General features: G+C 40.4%; 3 protein-coding genes across 6 annotated transcripts in view; 1 reads left to right on the forward strand and 2 right to left on the reverse strand.

Moving 5' to 3' along the window:
* Positions 1-14981, forward strand: part of LOC104966875 (secretory carrier-associated membrane protein 1) — a 397416-nt gene that overhangs the window by 206535 nt on the left and 175900 nt on the right. The gene's annotated exons all lie outside the window — the stretch shown is intronic.
* cunh2orf42 (chromosome unknown C2orf42 homolog) lies at positions 3590-8928 on the reverse strand. Of its 2 annotated transcripts, XM_010796184.1 has the most exons (9): positions 8853-8928; positions 6693-7830; positions 6049-6168; positions 5802-5912; positions 5336-5440; positions 4805-4912; positions 4457-4557; positions 4093-4255; positions 3590-4018 (listed from the first exon to the last, which is right to left on the reverse strand). In XM_010796184.1, exons 2-9 carry the CDS (start codon positions 7807-7809, stop codon positions 3786-3788), a joined length of 2058 nt encoding a protein of 685 aa, XP_010794486.1. In that variant the 5' UTR covers positions 7810-7830; positions 8853-8928; the 3' UTR covers positions 3590-3785. The 2 variants fall into 2 exon arrangements, with proteins under 2 accessions (XP_010794486.1, XP_010794487.1); XM_010796185.1 differs by lacking the exon at positions 5802-5912.
* tia1 (TIA1 cytotoxic granule-associated RNA binding protein) overlaps positions 9746-14981 on the reverse strand; it is a 13945-nt gene continuing 8709 nt past the window's right edge. For both annotated transcript variants that reach the window (XM_010796183.1, XM_010796182.1), the window contains exon 12: positions 9746-11696. In XM_010796183.1, the coding sequence (XP_010794485.1) occupies positions 11555-11696 (142 nt within the window). In that variant the 3' untranslated portion in view covers positions 9746-11554. The remainder of the gene's footprint in view (positions 11697-14981) is intronic.

The raw sequence follows: 14981 nt of genomic DNA on the forward strand, positions 1-14981 counted from the left end.
TCTCTAGTGCCACTAGCTACCTCCAAGTGCTTTTGATTTGTAATAACTTTATTGAATGGTGTGCAATACTGAACAAAATGCCATGGGGGTGTAAACTAAATAAAACAGAGAAAATAAGGTCAACGATCTCTTTCACTGACCAGGGGTCAGTTAGCTCACCAGCTATAGCAGTAAACTCGTAACATCATGCTTCTAGATCTAAATATTTTTGAAAAGAGAAATAGACTGACTTAATTTTACCCCAGATTGTGGGAAGTGTTAACATCGATAGTAAACCATCTTTAAAAAAATAGGTTGTTTTCTTAAATACATTTGAAATATATGGGTCACCATTTCCGTTAGCAGCACAACTGTTTTCTACAGACCCCAGCAATACAATTGTCAAATCATAGTTGCGTTTTGTTGGTATATAAATGAAACAGATGCGTTTAATGTGTGATATTAAATGACATCGTCTTACTGTACAATTGCAGGCGCCTGAATAACACCCAAATCTTTATATAATGTTGTATCTTGATGATGGTTCCTTCTTTCTGAAATCATCGAGCTTTGAGCCATTATTTTACATAATATAAAATTCAACTTTTCTGCTTTCTGAACACTATTTGTTCTTCTCTCTTACTCCTCCACCCTCCCCTCTCAGGCCCTTTCTGCTTCGGTATGTAACACATCTTTCAGGCAGCGGAGGAAGTCTCCCAGTCACAATGTGCTTGCTTTCCCTTCCAGCAGAGGATTGATGCTTTGCTGTGACTGACAGACTACATAAACAGCTCAATGCGTGGCTCAGAGCTGTCTGGCAGCCGGGCCCCCTGTACAGGCAGAGGCTGTACTCAACACTGATGTCCTGGGGGCCTGTGAGGGAGGAACAGGGCCGGGGGCTGGCACTGTTCTCTAACGCCTACACCCCTGATGTAGATACACAGTGTGCAAGCTGCTATTTTTGAGGAGTGCATATCATTTGGCGTAATGTTCTCATGGTATTAACTTGTAATCTTAATTAATTCATGAACATTTGGACACATTTTGGAAGCATGTGTGATGTTTCCAGTGATAAATCTCAAAGCAAGCATGTAATTCCTGCTTTGTGATGCCCAGAAGGGAGGAAAGCCAGATCCAGCCAAATTATGAGATGCAGATAAATGCAGAATTTTTCTTCTATATTTGTCAATTTCACAGAGTTTTATAAGGCACTGGTTACATTGATTTTCTCAGAGGAATTCCACCTCTTCTTTGCTTGCTAGAAAAGCTTTAACCCTGTTAGGAAAAGAGAAGGCTTGTGTCTCCCTCTGCTGGTGAAAATGTGTCATCAACCCATAAAAGCTGGGAAAGCATTACAGAACGAAGTCTTTTCATAAAAATTGCCACCAACATTGTTTGAATCATGATAATGCTTTCATATTGGTTAAGGCTCCCTTGGAAAAAACTGTTTTGTAATTGCAATTAGACTTATTTGGTGAATTAAAAGGGTAAATATGATCAAATGCAGCACAAACAACAAGTCATATCTCTGCTCGTTGCATTAAACTTAATTGAATTGAATGAATTGGTAATATGACCTCATGCAAGTCAGTCAGTCAGGAATGCAGAAAACAGTCAATTATGGTACCAAACTGCCTTTCGCTTATACAAGTGCCAGCATATAACAGGCGGGAAACATTACAGACACGTCAAACTCCGGATCCAACCTGCTCAAACGTAAAGCCTCTAGTGGGCAACACAGACCACTGTTCACTAAAACAACAAAACAAAGCAGTTTCCTTACAGAGAATAACAATTTGAGATAATTAACTGAAAACAGGTGATTTAATCAGACTTTGCACATACCTGTTCTCCGCCTGTGTATGGGCTGTCATTCGGGGCGAGCCGCCCATCCGATGAGCTCGTTTTCCTGCTGCTTATATTTGAATTCATCCTTGCAGAAACATGCTTCAGTTCCTGAAAGTCTAACATCTTTATACATCCACGGTAAATTACATCCCCTCTGAGTATAAAACACATGGGAAGCAAATAAAATACATTTTCTCTGAAAAGCTAGCAAACATGATCATTTCCTCAAGGAGAACCACTCCACGTCAAATCTTATTAGTTTACCAGAACTATCGTGTTTAAAACAGCGTACAGCGGTTAGTAAACCTGAGGTTATTAATATCAAGGCAATCTTTAAAATGCGTGCTGCTGTAGGCGATAATCCACGTGTTGGTGGCAGTGACTAACTTTTTGTAACAGCAAAACAGTAATCGGCAAACAGTCGATCAGATTTGAGCGGTGGGGCAACACCCAATCAGCTTTGAGCATGCGAAATGCTGTATTCTCACGCTCAGAGCACTTGACGCTGTGATCGGGATCTTAGGCTAACTCAAGCCAAGCTCAATCAAAACACAATTTCTATTTGTTCATGTCTTTCATCACGAATGATTGAGATTATATATCAATATGGTGCACGGCCTTTTACTAAAAACACACTTTTTATTTAGCATTACAAACAAAGTTCAGCCAAGCCTTATTTACCAATAAAGAGACATTTTATCCAATGAATGTGTTTTATTTCCTTTATGCTTTTCATAGAAACACAGACATCTTGAACACAAATACAGGTCGGTTAACCTTTAGGAAAGGTTAGGGAATAGTGAATGTGTGTTTTCCCATTGGAAGAAACATTTTCATCAAGCTCATTAACATGTCTTATTTAGTTTTAAATACAAGGTATACGTTTTTCTTCTTTCTGGTTGTTGTGTCTTATTGTGTTTAAACAAAAAGGCATTTTTCCCAAAATATTCTTCCTTTTTGTTGTTTTTCTTTGAGTTTGATGTAATGAATACTTAGCATTCAATATAAAAGGCATTATGATGAGTTGTGTACAACAGACTAGATTGTCTGAAAATACTAATGATAAATATCATACTGTCCTTCATATGGCAATTGATTATCCATGACAGAATAATACATGTATTAGATGCTGTAGAAGTCAATGAGTCATATTCTATAACACATAGGTTTGAGCAAGCTCTCTGATTGGTCAATAGGCGTGTTTGATTCCAAGATCAAACAACGATCACATAGAACGTGCCTAATCACAAAGTATCCAGTGGCCTACACACGCCACTAGCCTACCGAAACTACTTCAATGAGCCTACATCGTGTGGTTTCCATAGCAACGTTTAGCGACACACAGCCGTTACACTGTTATACATTGTCTCTCGTTGGAAATCGGTAGCTACAAAATGTCAGATTTTAAAGTTAATTTTGATTTGTTGGGGGGCCTCAGTATTGATGAATGGTTGGACATGGACACAGAACACAAAACCAACGAAAGATTTGCGGCTGTTTCAACTGACGAGTTGAGTGCGTTGGAAAAAAGTCGCAACGAAAAGAAATTGGCGTCAACTACCTGGGCTGTCAAATGTCTCAAAGCGTTCTGAAAAACCCAGGAGAAAATGGTGGATTTCGGAACAGTGTCCAAACCGTTACCATGGGAACTACTTTCTAGGAACTACTTTCTGACGGAGATTAACTCAAGCAGAAAGCGTAGGTTTGGGAGCAAATTAGCCCACATTATGAAATTATTTTTACGATATTGTTGATTACAATGATAGTTTGTGTAATAGAATCGCAATCATACACTTGAGGCCGTTCTTGAACGTCATTATTGGTACTCCAGTACAGGCGTACGGACCGAGAATGACGTTCAAGAACGGCCTCTCGTGTGTGATTGCTTAATTAATCCATATCTTTAAACCCAGAGGCAGTTAAATGGATTATTGCAGGTTTGACACTGATTACTGTCACTACACAACCACCAGAAGGATTTCAGCAGCCTTTGTGAGTTTGGGTTGGGTTGAGTCGGATTTATTAGAACCTCCTTTCTCTGCCACACTCGTTTTGTCACAGATCTCCGGTTGGCCGCTCTGCTGGTGTCCAAATTCGAAGCTGATCCTGAGCTCCCCCATCTGACAGCGAGGCAAAACGTCAGGGATCCACTCGATCACAAACGGACAGGCATCCTTCTGATCCGCTGGTCCTGCAGAGATTTGTCAGTGTAAATATAATGCTTGCTTCATGGTATTATAAAAAGGCTGAAAACAAGCAACCCACCAACTTTGAGGAAGGTTCGGAGCTCCATCGGTCGTATAGCCTGCGGCCGATCTGTTCTGAATCCATCTGGTAGTTCTGTTTCAGGCGGAGGCTCAGGGCAGTGAAAGCGTGAATACGAGCTGTCAGCGTTTTTTACAAAGCTCTGAGAGAGCGCCAGAGGCAGCTGATGGGCAGACAGTGAAGGGGAAATAAAGAGGTGAGAAGATTGTACATTTGAATGTTTCTATTATATTAGCATGTCATATCTTCTCTGTTTTTGGCAGCAGGACAACAAGAGATCAGAGAGGTTTCGCTAAGAAAGTAAAAAGGAAATTGGAAAGCTAGGGGGACAAAAAGAGAGGAGGAGGAAAGTTCTATTTTTTACCTCTGAGGTGTCAAAGATGCGTTTGACCTGCATGAGATTGGTGATGTGCCAGGTGTACTTGGAGGAAGAGCCGAGAGGAAGTCCATCATTCCTCACAAACGCTGACATTCACACAGATAGGAAGAGAGAAAGAGTCAATCCATGATATTCAGATATTAGATGTTGTGAAGTAGAAGGTAAAAGAAACAAACAATTGAAATACTAGGCAATGCAATATGAACTTTTACAGTACTCATCTCTGTCACTGTGTTTTTTCTTAAGATATTGGGATGGGATGCAGTACACACACTTGCAGCACCTGTAGAGGTCCAGGTATGATAAAAATAGCTTTCTTATAATAAATGTCACCTGTCGTGAAGTTGGGCAGCCTCCTCTTCTTGGAGCCCAGCGACAGGCGATGCTGCAGAGCGTTGAAGAACTCCTGGGGGACGTGGTACACCAGAGGCTGAGGTTTCCCTGTTGGAAACACAACAACAACTTTTTACTGAGTGCAAAGAATTGAAAAAAGCCATTTGTTTAGCGGAGATACACAGGTTTAACTTGGGCCATGAATAAACAAAATAATTGTTAATTAAAGCAAGTTCAAAACTATGTATAGAACCACTTGACAAGGCAAACTGAAACTTTTGTTGAGTTGCAAAATAAATGTTTAAACTGACAAACATCTTATGTGTACTTCTTGATTTATTAAGATATTGTTCCCGAATGAGGTCCCATGGTAGTCCACTGGAAAGGAGCGGGGTTCACCCATGAAAGTGACATCATCACATCTAACTCTTGGCGAAAAGCAAATTAACGCAATTGATATACTATCTATTTGCATATACATGGTGAAATGATCCATAAACATGCAGCGTGCTAATAATACTTCATCTTTACCATCAAACTGGTAGTGCATGGTCTGGTGGATCCTCTCTGTGACGCTGGCCAGCCACTGCTGGAAGCCCATGGTCAGCGTACGCTCATCCACAGCCTGCGTACTGCCTGAGACATGAAGACACACAGATTAGAAGATCACAACAAACACGCATACATTATCTTCTTTTTGTTTCTCAGTGGACCGCTCACCAACCATATACTCAGTGTTTAAAGACTTTAGAGCTTCTGCCTGTCAACTTTCATTAAGAAGGCCTGTAAATGTTTTCGAATCCAACGTTAAAATATGCTCCTCGACAGTGCGACCCTGTTCTTTTCAGTAGCAGATCAGGATTAGTGCTGCAGGATTAGACGGGGGGGATGATAAAGATAGAGACAGATGTCTAAGACGATGTAAGGCTCTTTAACAAACAGATTTAGGCAGCAGGAAGATGAAAAGGCAGGGAGGGGAAGTGCAGAGAGGCAGCACCTGGAGCCTTCAGCCCCCCAGCACCGGGGGCTTTCCTCTGACCAGCTTTCCTCAGGCCGGGGGCTGACACTGCCTCCATCCCCAACCCAGAGAGAGAGGCCACTGAGGGGGCTACACAGAGGCATGACATCAAAGAGACGCAGGTTGGATGGGACAGACAGAGAAGATTCAGACAAAAATGCTTTGGAGAATCATCCTGCATTAATGAGTGATAATATGATATAAAGATGGTTTTATGGTGAAGCACCAGAGAGAGAATCATCCAGGCGAAGCTTCTTTGTTGTGTGATGAGAGATGAAGGGTTCGACCTGCTGCAGAGGCTTCTCACTGAGACTGAAGAGCCTACTGGTGGCGTTCTGCTGCACACCTGAAAGGAAGAAAGAAGAGAGAAGGATTATAAGCACATTCGATATTAAACTAAAACCAATGAAAAGGAATTTAAATATATGTTCTTCTTTCTTACTGAGAGTAAAGCCAATTCGTTTGGCTCGGTATAAAGACTGCCAGGCATATCAAACAACATCATACGCCCATTTTAACATAAGTTAGATTTATATCAAATTGCAACTGAAATATGATTTGACTATTTTACTACTGGGCTCTTTCAGACATTAAAGCAAAACAAATATATAAAAATTATAAAAATGAACCTATAGTGCCACATTTCTCATGACTAAGCACTGTTAAATGTTTAGGGATAAGGCTTGCTTGGATGGAAATGTTGACACACAAGTGTAATGGCTTAGGATAGGGTTTACATCAACTCTTTTGCTCTGTATCAACGATTGAATTGCTGATCATTGCATCGATACAACTCTATAGACACCTGCCTACAAACTATTCCTTTAAATATGTTGAACTGACAGAAGAAAACAGGCTCAGTTACTGTACCACTCGGGGTGTAGTTGATGAAAGCAGCAAACTCTGTTGCCAGTTTCTCGTCGCTTGCAAAGGCACACACACAGGCGTAGAAGTGAAGGCAGGGCTGTGAGCTTGGAGCTGGAGGAAGAGAGTTTGCGGACGATCCACCTGCTCCATCAGCACCAGGTTTACCTCTCCTGCTGCTGAGCTGACAGGCGCAGTGACACACCGTGTGCTGCTGCTCTCTGCCCTTCCCCTCGATCTTAACCTCCGACAGTCCCCCTGCTCCTACAGTGAGATGCAGCAGCCCCAGAGGATGCTGGGAATCTGTGTGGCACTTCACCACCAGGGTGTCTTTTGCCACGCGCTGCACCAGGGGGCCAGGAGACTCCGTGGCCAGCCTCCACAGCTCCTCCTTGGCTTGAATGGAGGCCTGCAGCCCCTCCAGCACGGAGCTCTTTAAGGTCAGCGGTGTTGCGCGACTCTGACACTCAATCGCTTGTTTAATGTGGACGCAGAGGCTGTCGGAGGACTGTTTTGAACCTGCCACCACTGATTCTGTCTCGCCCTGATTTGACCTTTGACCCTGCCTGCATGAGGGCAAGAAGCAGCGCCCCAGGTTGATGCGAGTTAGCAGGGTGGCACCGTCTCCTGTAGCTATAGCCGTATCCGTGGGGACGAGTTCAACAAAGCCCAGCTGTGTCGCTGTGGCTCCTCTTCCTTTGTGACTCACTGAAAACACCTGGACTCCTCCACCTGAGCCGCCACCAAGGACTCCTCCTGCACCCTCTTTCCCGACACTCTCCTCACTGTCTATTATCACTTTCACCACCTCCACTCCACATTTCTTGCTTTTCCTGCCCGCCTTGGTAGAAGCATTTCTGAGGGAAATCCCACAGGCTTTGTTCTTGCAGCTAAGCCCGCGGGTGCCGTTGTAGACGCCACACTGCGGACACTTGCGAATCCCCCGCAGGGTGGCCCTCCCCAGGTTGGAGAGGAAGGGGGGAGTCGTGGCTGTGGGTTTTCGGCCGTCTCTCTGCTTCGATGCCAGGGTGGCCTGAGAGATGGTAGTCTGGGTAGCAGAGGAGGAGACCACGCTCACTGAGGAGGACACTGTCACCTCTGTTTCCATTTTCAGACTCTCCATTGGAAGGAAATTGATTCTAACCTGGATGAAGAGGGAAAAAATAAACATAAATGCCACGAATATGATAGAATGAAGTTGTTTATTGACCTTACAGAAAATGGTTTGTGTGTGTGTATATTTATTCATATACAACGCATAAATCACATGACACACATTAATTCACAAAAAAATATCAAATTAGCATGTAATACGACATTATGACAAAATGGATCCATACCATAAAAATGATGTCACTGGACTAAGTTTATTAAAAAAAAATATCCACTTTTTCACTTATCATACATAATGTAAAAAATAATGAAATACCAAGATATATTTTATTTCAACCTTTACCTTTTTTGACCGTTGTATCAACTTGAGAGCTGGTTTTAAAATGGGTCTGTTGTCTTACTGAGTCACTCAGTTTTGTGACTAAAATAGCATTGAACTTGCAGACTTCCTTTTTATATAGGAAGTCTGCAAGTTCTTCCGATATAAAAGAACTTGCAGACCTTGCAGCTGTGACCAGCTTGAAAACTGGTCACAGTAAAAACAATGGGCCTATATCTGTTTGTAGATTTAGTAGTTAACAACATAACAAATGGTAGCACTTCTTGTAATTAAACCAATAGCTTAATTACTTGTAGATCATTACTCTCAAACACTATTTATAAACATATACAGGCTGCAATGATCCAGGTATGAACATGAGGAATTAAATGAAGGAACAAATAGGGAATCAGTAAGAAATCAGGCGGAGTAGAATATGTATAACAGTACAAGCATAATGTCAGTATTGATTGAATTGATATGCATGTACCATACAGTGTTGGTAAAATTCAGTTGAAAAATAGATATCAAAAATAAAAACTGCAATGTTTAACTTTATTTCAAATCACATTGCTTTCTTAAGTTTCGCAGAAAAATGTCAAAGTTAAAATGCTTTGCAATGCTTCAAATGTGTCGTGCATATTTTAAACAGTGCTCCACCTCGTTGTTAACACACCACCTGTGTCACTGTTATTTATCTGTGTGTGTGTTTTTAGAGCAAATGTTCAAACTACCTGTGTTCGGCTTCTGTTTGGTCACATTCAGGTCTACTCTGGCCTCCAAATCCGTCTCGACCGTCGCCATTCCTCCTTACATCCCGACAACCGCATTGCGCCTGTAACGACACTCCCCATTGGTCGGAGGCGATCACGTGGTCAAAAAAGAGGCGGCCTCTCTTGAGTCGCTGCATTGTGGGAGGTGTAGTTCATATTGGTGAATGCTTCAGTTTAGGTTCTTTTTCAGGTGTTTTCATGTTGAATATTGCTTTTATATCTATATTGTAATGAGCCACTTCCACTGTAATTGAAGTGTTTATAGCAACAGCTAAAATCTCGATGTGTGAGGCTGGAGGAGCTCTGTAATGCTCTAAATACAGGAGGCTGACATGAGTTGACATGGATAACTCCAACATTGGAGCTGATTTAAAACAGTCCTCTTAATACCATTTCAGAATAATAAACACACTTTTATAAATAAGTTCACATTCTACCCGAGCAAAAAGTAAAATAAATGCTTAATATACCATCAATGTATAGACTGTTTATATTAGCTTTACATACAGAAAAATACCGAAATAAGCCTACATTGTTCCATCATCTTCTGGTAACAATCTTACAAATAACATCAGATCATCATATTTAAAGAATTGCAGTTTCCTTTTGCCAAATATGATTCATTCAAACATTTTGTACTAAGGTTCAAAATGAAAAAAAAACGATCCAATTCATAGATTATTATTGTATAATGAAGAAATTGGTTGTATCTATATACCATATTGAAATACATACCATGGAACTTTTAGAGAACAGAAAAATACTATTTATATAAATGTAGATAATTATACTTTTTGTTAACCCTTCATTCTGACCTGGTTTTAAAGACAAGATGCAAACAGCGTAACAGAGAGCAGTTTTAAGCATCAGCATTTTAATGGGACAAAGCAAAAACTCAAACCATGTTACTGAAGCATCAACAGAACTGTCCTTGCCAAAACATAGGTTGAACACATTCTTAGGCAACGCCTACTCTTGGATGATTTTTGGTTAAATTAAAAAGTAACTCACTGATGATGATGATGATGATAATAATAAGGCAACACAATGGATTTGTTTAACTATGTTAAAACTGATGGTGACCACAGTGCAAAAATCTGATCCTTATATGGTTGATTCTTAATCTATAAAAACAATTGTTTAGGTTTAAGACAGAATAACTTAAATGATGCATTACTTGTGAATGGAAAGGCTTTTGCATTACATAGCAATGCTGCTTGTCGTCCGAGCCTCTGGAAGAATCAAATGTTGCACCATCTCTACTGTACACTGGACAGGGATGCTACTGTAGAACAGCCGTTTATGAAGTCCATTAGCCCAACAGGAAGCAAGCGCGCTTCCTTGATTAACATGTCGTCTTTATACAGATTCAGTACAATTAAACAGACCGTTTGGTTATTTACATAAAAACAGAAAACAACGTGGAATGCAAAAACATTTTAAAAACAAAAAAACTAGTAATTCAAATTTTGTGAAAAGATAACCTTAAGTATTTGTGCAATATTTGTCTGCCTATTAGTAAGATAAGAGTGGCAGTAATCCCTGCAATTGGTTTATTTGAGATATTGAAAATCCAATTTAAAAAATAAAGTCGGCAGCCACTTAATGTTTTATAAACAAACATAAAAGGTCTCATGTGTCACATGATTTCAACTGTGTCACTGCAACATCTCTCTATAAGACAGTCCCGAAATTAAACACAAAAAAAGGCTCTTTATACAATGTCAGCATTTTAAATTTGCTAAAAAATAAAAACAAATTATACTATTTCACCCATTGCAAAAAAAATTATAATGGCGTAGTCCTTTCTGTTTCAGGGGGAGATTAATGGACATTGTTCTTGTGTGTAAAAGCATCAGTTCATGCACACACTCAAGCACAAACATTTCTTATCCACAGACTCATCAGTCCGTCCCGGGAGATGACAGTCGAGAAGCGCTGAATTTTTACTTGTTTTCCCACTTTCCCTCAAACTGTGTACTTTGTCTTCTCAGTGATTTTCTACATTTCACAGAATGACTTGACACACCCTGAGAACTTGCTTGGACTAGTTTTTCACTTTAGTAACATGTGGACAGACGTGAGAAATGAGAGATTCAAATTGAGAAGAAAAAAAAAAAATGCACCCATTACTCAACACATCGCATGACTTCCTATGGACTACCGAGTGCTTTCTGTGGCAACGCTGGTAGCCTCTTCTCCCCGTATGATTGTTACACGTTGGTATAAAATTCTGCCCTTCTCTTTGGCTCTGAAAACAAACAGAACTTGGTGTTTTACTATCTTACTTTTAAACTAAAATGTGGCTGTGCTAGAAATATCTTGACATGGTTATATAATTTACATTTGGCCAGATATCTGCAGGCATTACAAAAATACGCCAAACAATAAAATGTGCCCAAGAATGCAAAGGTGCATTAGCAATTAGCTGTTTTAAAAGTGTTTTAAAAGTGTCCCGGAGTGGATGGTTTTTCTTTACACTTGCAGATTTGGGCAGTGGGTGTTAAGTTATGGGCTGGTTAAGGTTGATAAAATGGCGTACCAGCCTTTCTAACAGAATTACTTTGTGTGGTTTCAGAGAGAGAGCATCTAATGCCCTCCCTCCCCCAACAGAGTATCATCTTGTGGCCTCAGAGACTTCAGAGGCCCGCTGTGCTCAGTGATCAGTGGGTGTGGTAGCCGGCGGTGCTCATGCCGGCCTGGTTGGTCAGCACCGCCCCGTTGACGCCCTGCCCGGGCTCCACCATGGCCCCGTTGCTCACTGCGCCCACGCCTGTCCATCCGGCACCGGCAGCATGTAAATGACTGTAAAGAAAGACAGATTATACAGTTAGATGAAAGATAATGAAAGATGTCGAAGCATCAATGTGAACATTTCTGATATTCAATGTTGTGTGGCGTGAGGGACAGTCTGCAAACTGTTTCCTGCTTTTACATTATAGATGTGATTCAGCTATGTTGTGTAGGCCTGTCGCGATAATCGATAAACTGACTTATCGTACGTAAAATAAAAATGGAATCGATAACTTTTCTGAGCTCGATAAATTGCCGTTTACATGCGTGTTTGTTTACATAAGGATGTGACCAGCATTTTAGCTAGGAGCGCTGTGGCTGCCAGACGAGCTGTGGCTGCCGTCCATGCGCGCTGTGAGTGGCGGGGCTGACACACAGCCAGGTCAGGACACTCCGTGTGCACGTACAGCAGCGTAGCAGCCAAATTAATAATATAGCGACAAGCGGGACACAACCTGTGACTTACTCGCGGGGAATTTAAAGTGAAATGGAATTGGTTACAACCCTCCAGAAAAACGCGATTCTGCGATCGCAGAATTTACCGCATAATCAGCAAAATGGCGCAGATTTTTAAAAGGCCGCATATTTATCAAAAGGCNTAAAAATGTATTCTGCACTGAATTGCCTCTCGGTCAAACTGCTTGTTTATCTTTTGCAGCCTGGTGCATAAACACACTAACAGTTGTTTTTCAGTAATCTAGCACCTCTTCAAAGACACATTTGATTTAATACAATAAAACAAAATTAATAATTAGACCCTCCAGAAAAACGTGATTCTGCGATCGCAGAATTTACCGCATAATCAGCAAAATGGCGCAGATTTTTAAAAGGCCGCATATTTATCAAAAGGCTGCATAATCCCCGCATTTTTCCACACAAAGTTGAGGGAAAAAAAAGTTGACTCGTCTTGACGTGACGTCATCAGCTCGCGCATCACAGAATGTAAACAACACTGTATAGAGTGAACGTGTGGAGCTCACACGATAGAGAAAACACTAAAATGAAAAAATCTAATCCATCTCATTTACCGACGAACATTTCTACTAAAGACCAGGCAAAAAGCGGGGGGAAACTATTCTGCACCCCGTGCAACTGTGTGTTGGAGCATAAGAGAAAATTGACGGGGACGACCCACTTTGATTCATTCAAACATTCGAAAATGCTTTCTGCTGCTGCGGACAAGAAAGCCAATTCAACTCACGTTCAGCGAGGCATCAACCTCCAAAACCCTTTCGAGGGCTACAAGAAACGAAGTGAGTAGCCTACAAGATTGAAGCTGGTCAGATAACGAACGAGTAAATGAAAACAGAATGAGGCGGAGAAGTGTGTGTGTGTGCGTGTGTGTGTGTGTGTGTGCGAGAGNTTACTCGCGGGGAATTTAAAGTGAAATGGAATTGGTTACAAAACCTACACATCTCGATTCTCCGGTGTGGCAGTATTTTGGATTCAAGCCAAATCAACGAGGCCAACCTACGGACTTGAATGAGCCGGGCGGTGTGTCGCATTTGTTTAAAAAAGGTAGCGACAAAAGCAGGCAATACCACGCATTTTAAACTACACCTAAAACACAACCACTCCATTCCGTTTTCGCAGCTGGTAGCAAACACGGCAGCTGGAGATGGAGAGCCCCCACCTTCCCGACAGTTTACAATCAAAGATGCATTTGCCCGACAATGCAAACATGTTGGTGTTCCTTGCTCGAAAACTTCGAAAAACAGATTTGGATATGGCCTGTTGAGGCATCTGGGTCTTTGTATGGACAGTGCACTGTGGACTGAACACATGAATGTTCTTTTCAGGAGATTTGTTTTGCTTGTGAGACAATGTGTGCTCATAGATAGATGGATTGAGAGCTCTGTTTTCCAGCCTGAGTCTATTTAATTTATTGTTTTGGTTGTGTGTGATTTAATTAATTTATTATAATTTAATTAATTTGTTTTATTTATTATATATCATTTATATATTTTAATATTATTTCACATTTCATTTGCAATGTTGAATGTTCAATAAAAAGTTCTGTTTGAAAGGATGTACTAGAATTATTATGATATATTATCATTATGTCAGTGGTCTAAAATGGTCTTACAATGGTGCCGACAATATTATCGTTTATCGCAATAATTTCCAGGAACATTTATCGTCCAACAAAATTATTTATCGTGACAGGCCTACCTACTACTACTAACTACTTCAGCACGGATTCCAAGGTACACCTTTTTCATACTTTACAAAGAATGCATAAAGTAATGACTCTAATACACTGATATACATGCCATTAAACCTGACTAAACATCACTGATGTGCAGGTGATCTAGTATTTAGTCAGGTTTAATGGCATGTATATCAGTGTATTAGAGTCATTACTTTATGCATTCTTTGTAAAGTATGAAAAAGGTGTACCTTGGAATCCGTGCTGAANCAATCCATCTATCTATCCATCTCTATATAGATAAATATATATAAATATATATATATAAATAAATCAATATGAGCACACATTGTCTCACAATCAAAAAATTATAATAAATTAATTAAATCACACACAACCAAAACAATAAATTAAATCGACTCAGGCTGGAAAACAGAGCAGATATATATATATAAANACCGCCGGAAATGGCCGAAGTTGATGTTTCCGGCGCAACGAACGATTGTTACTAACTGACAACTTTTGTATGCTGTTATAATCGTGATTTATTAAAAAATACATCAAGAATAAAAAAATCATATGGCACATTTCACAATACAAATGCAACCTCTATCATATACTAAGCCCACTAACAGGTGCTAATAGCATTTCGTAAGCTCTTGCATCTCTCTGCACCATGAGCGAAAGAGTGAAAGGTTTTAAGTATAACAATAAGATTATGATCTGTTTTTAAAAGAAGATAACAAGTTGTGTGCATGTAAAGAAGTCTGTAACCCACGCATTTAACTTTACATCTGTTTGTTCAAAGTGTCCTTAAGGTGATCCAGGCTGGACCAGAGGAGGAGAGACAGATCTGGACTCCTCGCAGCAGAGGACTTCAGCACGGATTCCAAGTTACACCTTTTTCAGACTTTACAAAGAATGCATAAAGTAATGACTCTAATACACTGATATACATGCCATTAAACCTGACTAAATACTAGATCACCTGCACATCAGTGATGTGGAGTGAACTTTCTTAGCAAGAGGTTGCATTTACATTTGACCAAGCAACATCACTTTTTTGTTCCACTTTCACATTTCAATGTATTTAAGGCAAATATTATTGAACATAGTGAGAACTACGACCCTTTGTCTCTGCATACTGA

The sequence above is a fragment of the Notothenia coriiceps genome, unplaced genomic scaffold, assembly GCF_000735185.1.
Source record: "Notothenia coriiceps isolate Sejong01 unplaced genomic scaffold, NC01 NC01_scaffold00037250, whole genome shotgun sequence".
Taxonomy (NCBI): Eukaryota; Metazoa; Chordata; class Actinopteri; order Perciformes; family Nototheniidae; genus Notothenia; species Notothenia coriiceps.

Coding starts and splice junctions, on each gene's coding strand:
- cunh2orf42 (XM_010796184.1), bottom strand. CDS start 7,809: ATGGAGAGTCTGAAAATGGAAACAGAGGTGACAGTGTCCTCCTCAGTG. Junction 6,169..6,692: donor CATCAACTACACCCCGAGTG/GTACAGTAACTG, acceptor TCTTCCTTTCAG/GTGTGCAGCAGAACGCCACC. Junction 4,913..5,335: donor CATGCACTACCAGTTTGATG/GTAAAGATGAAG, acceptor TGTTTCCAACAG/GGAAACCTCAGCCTCTGGTG.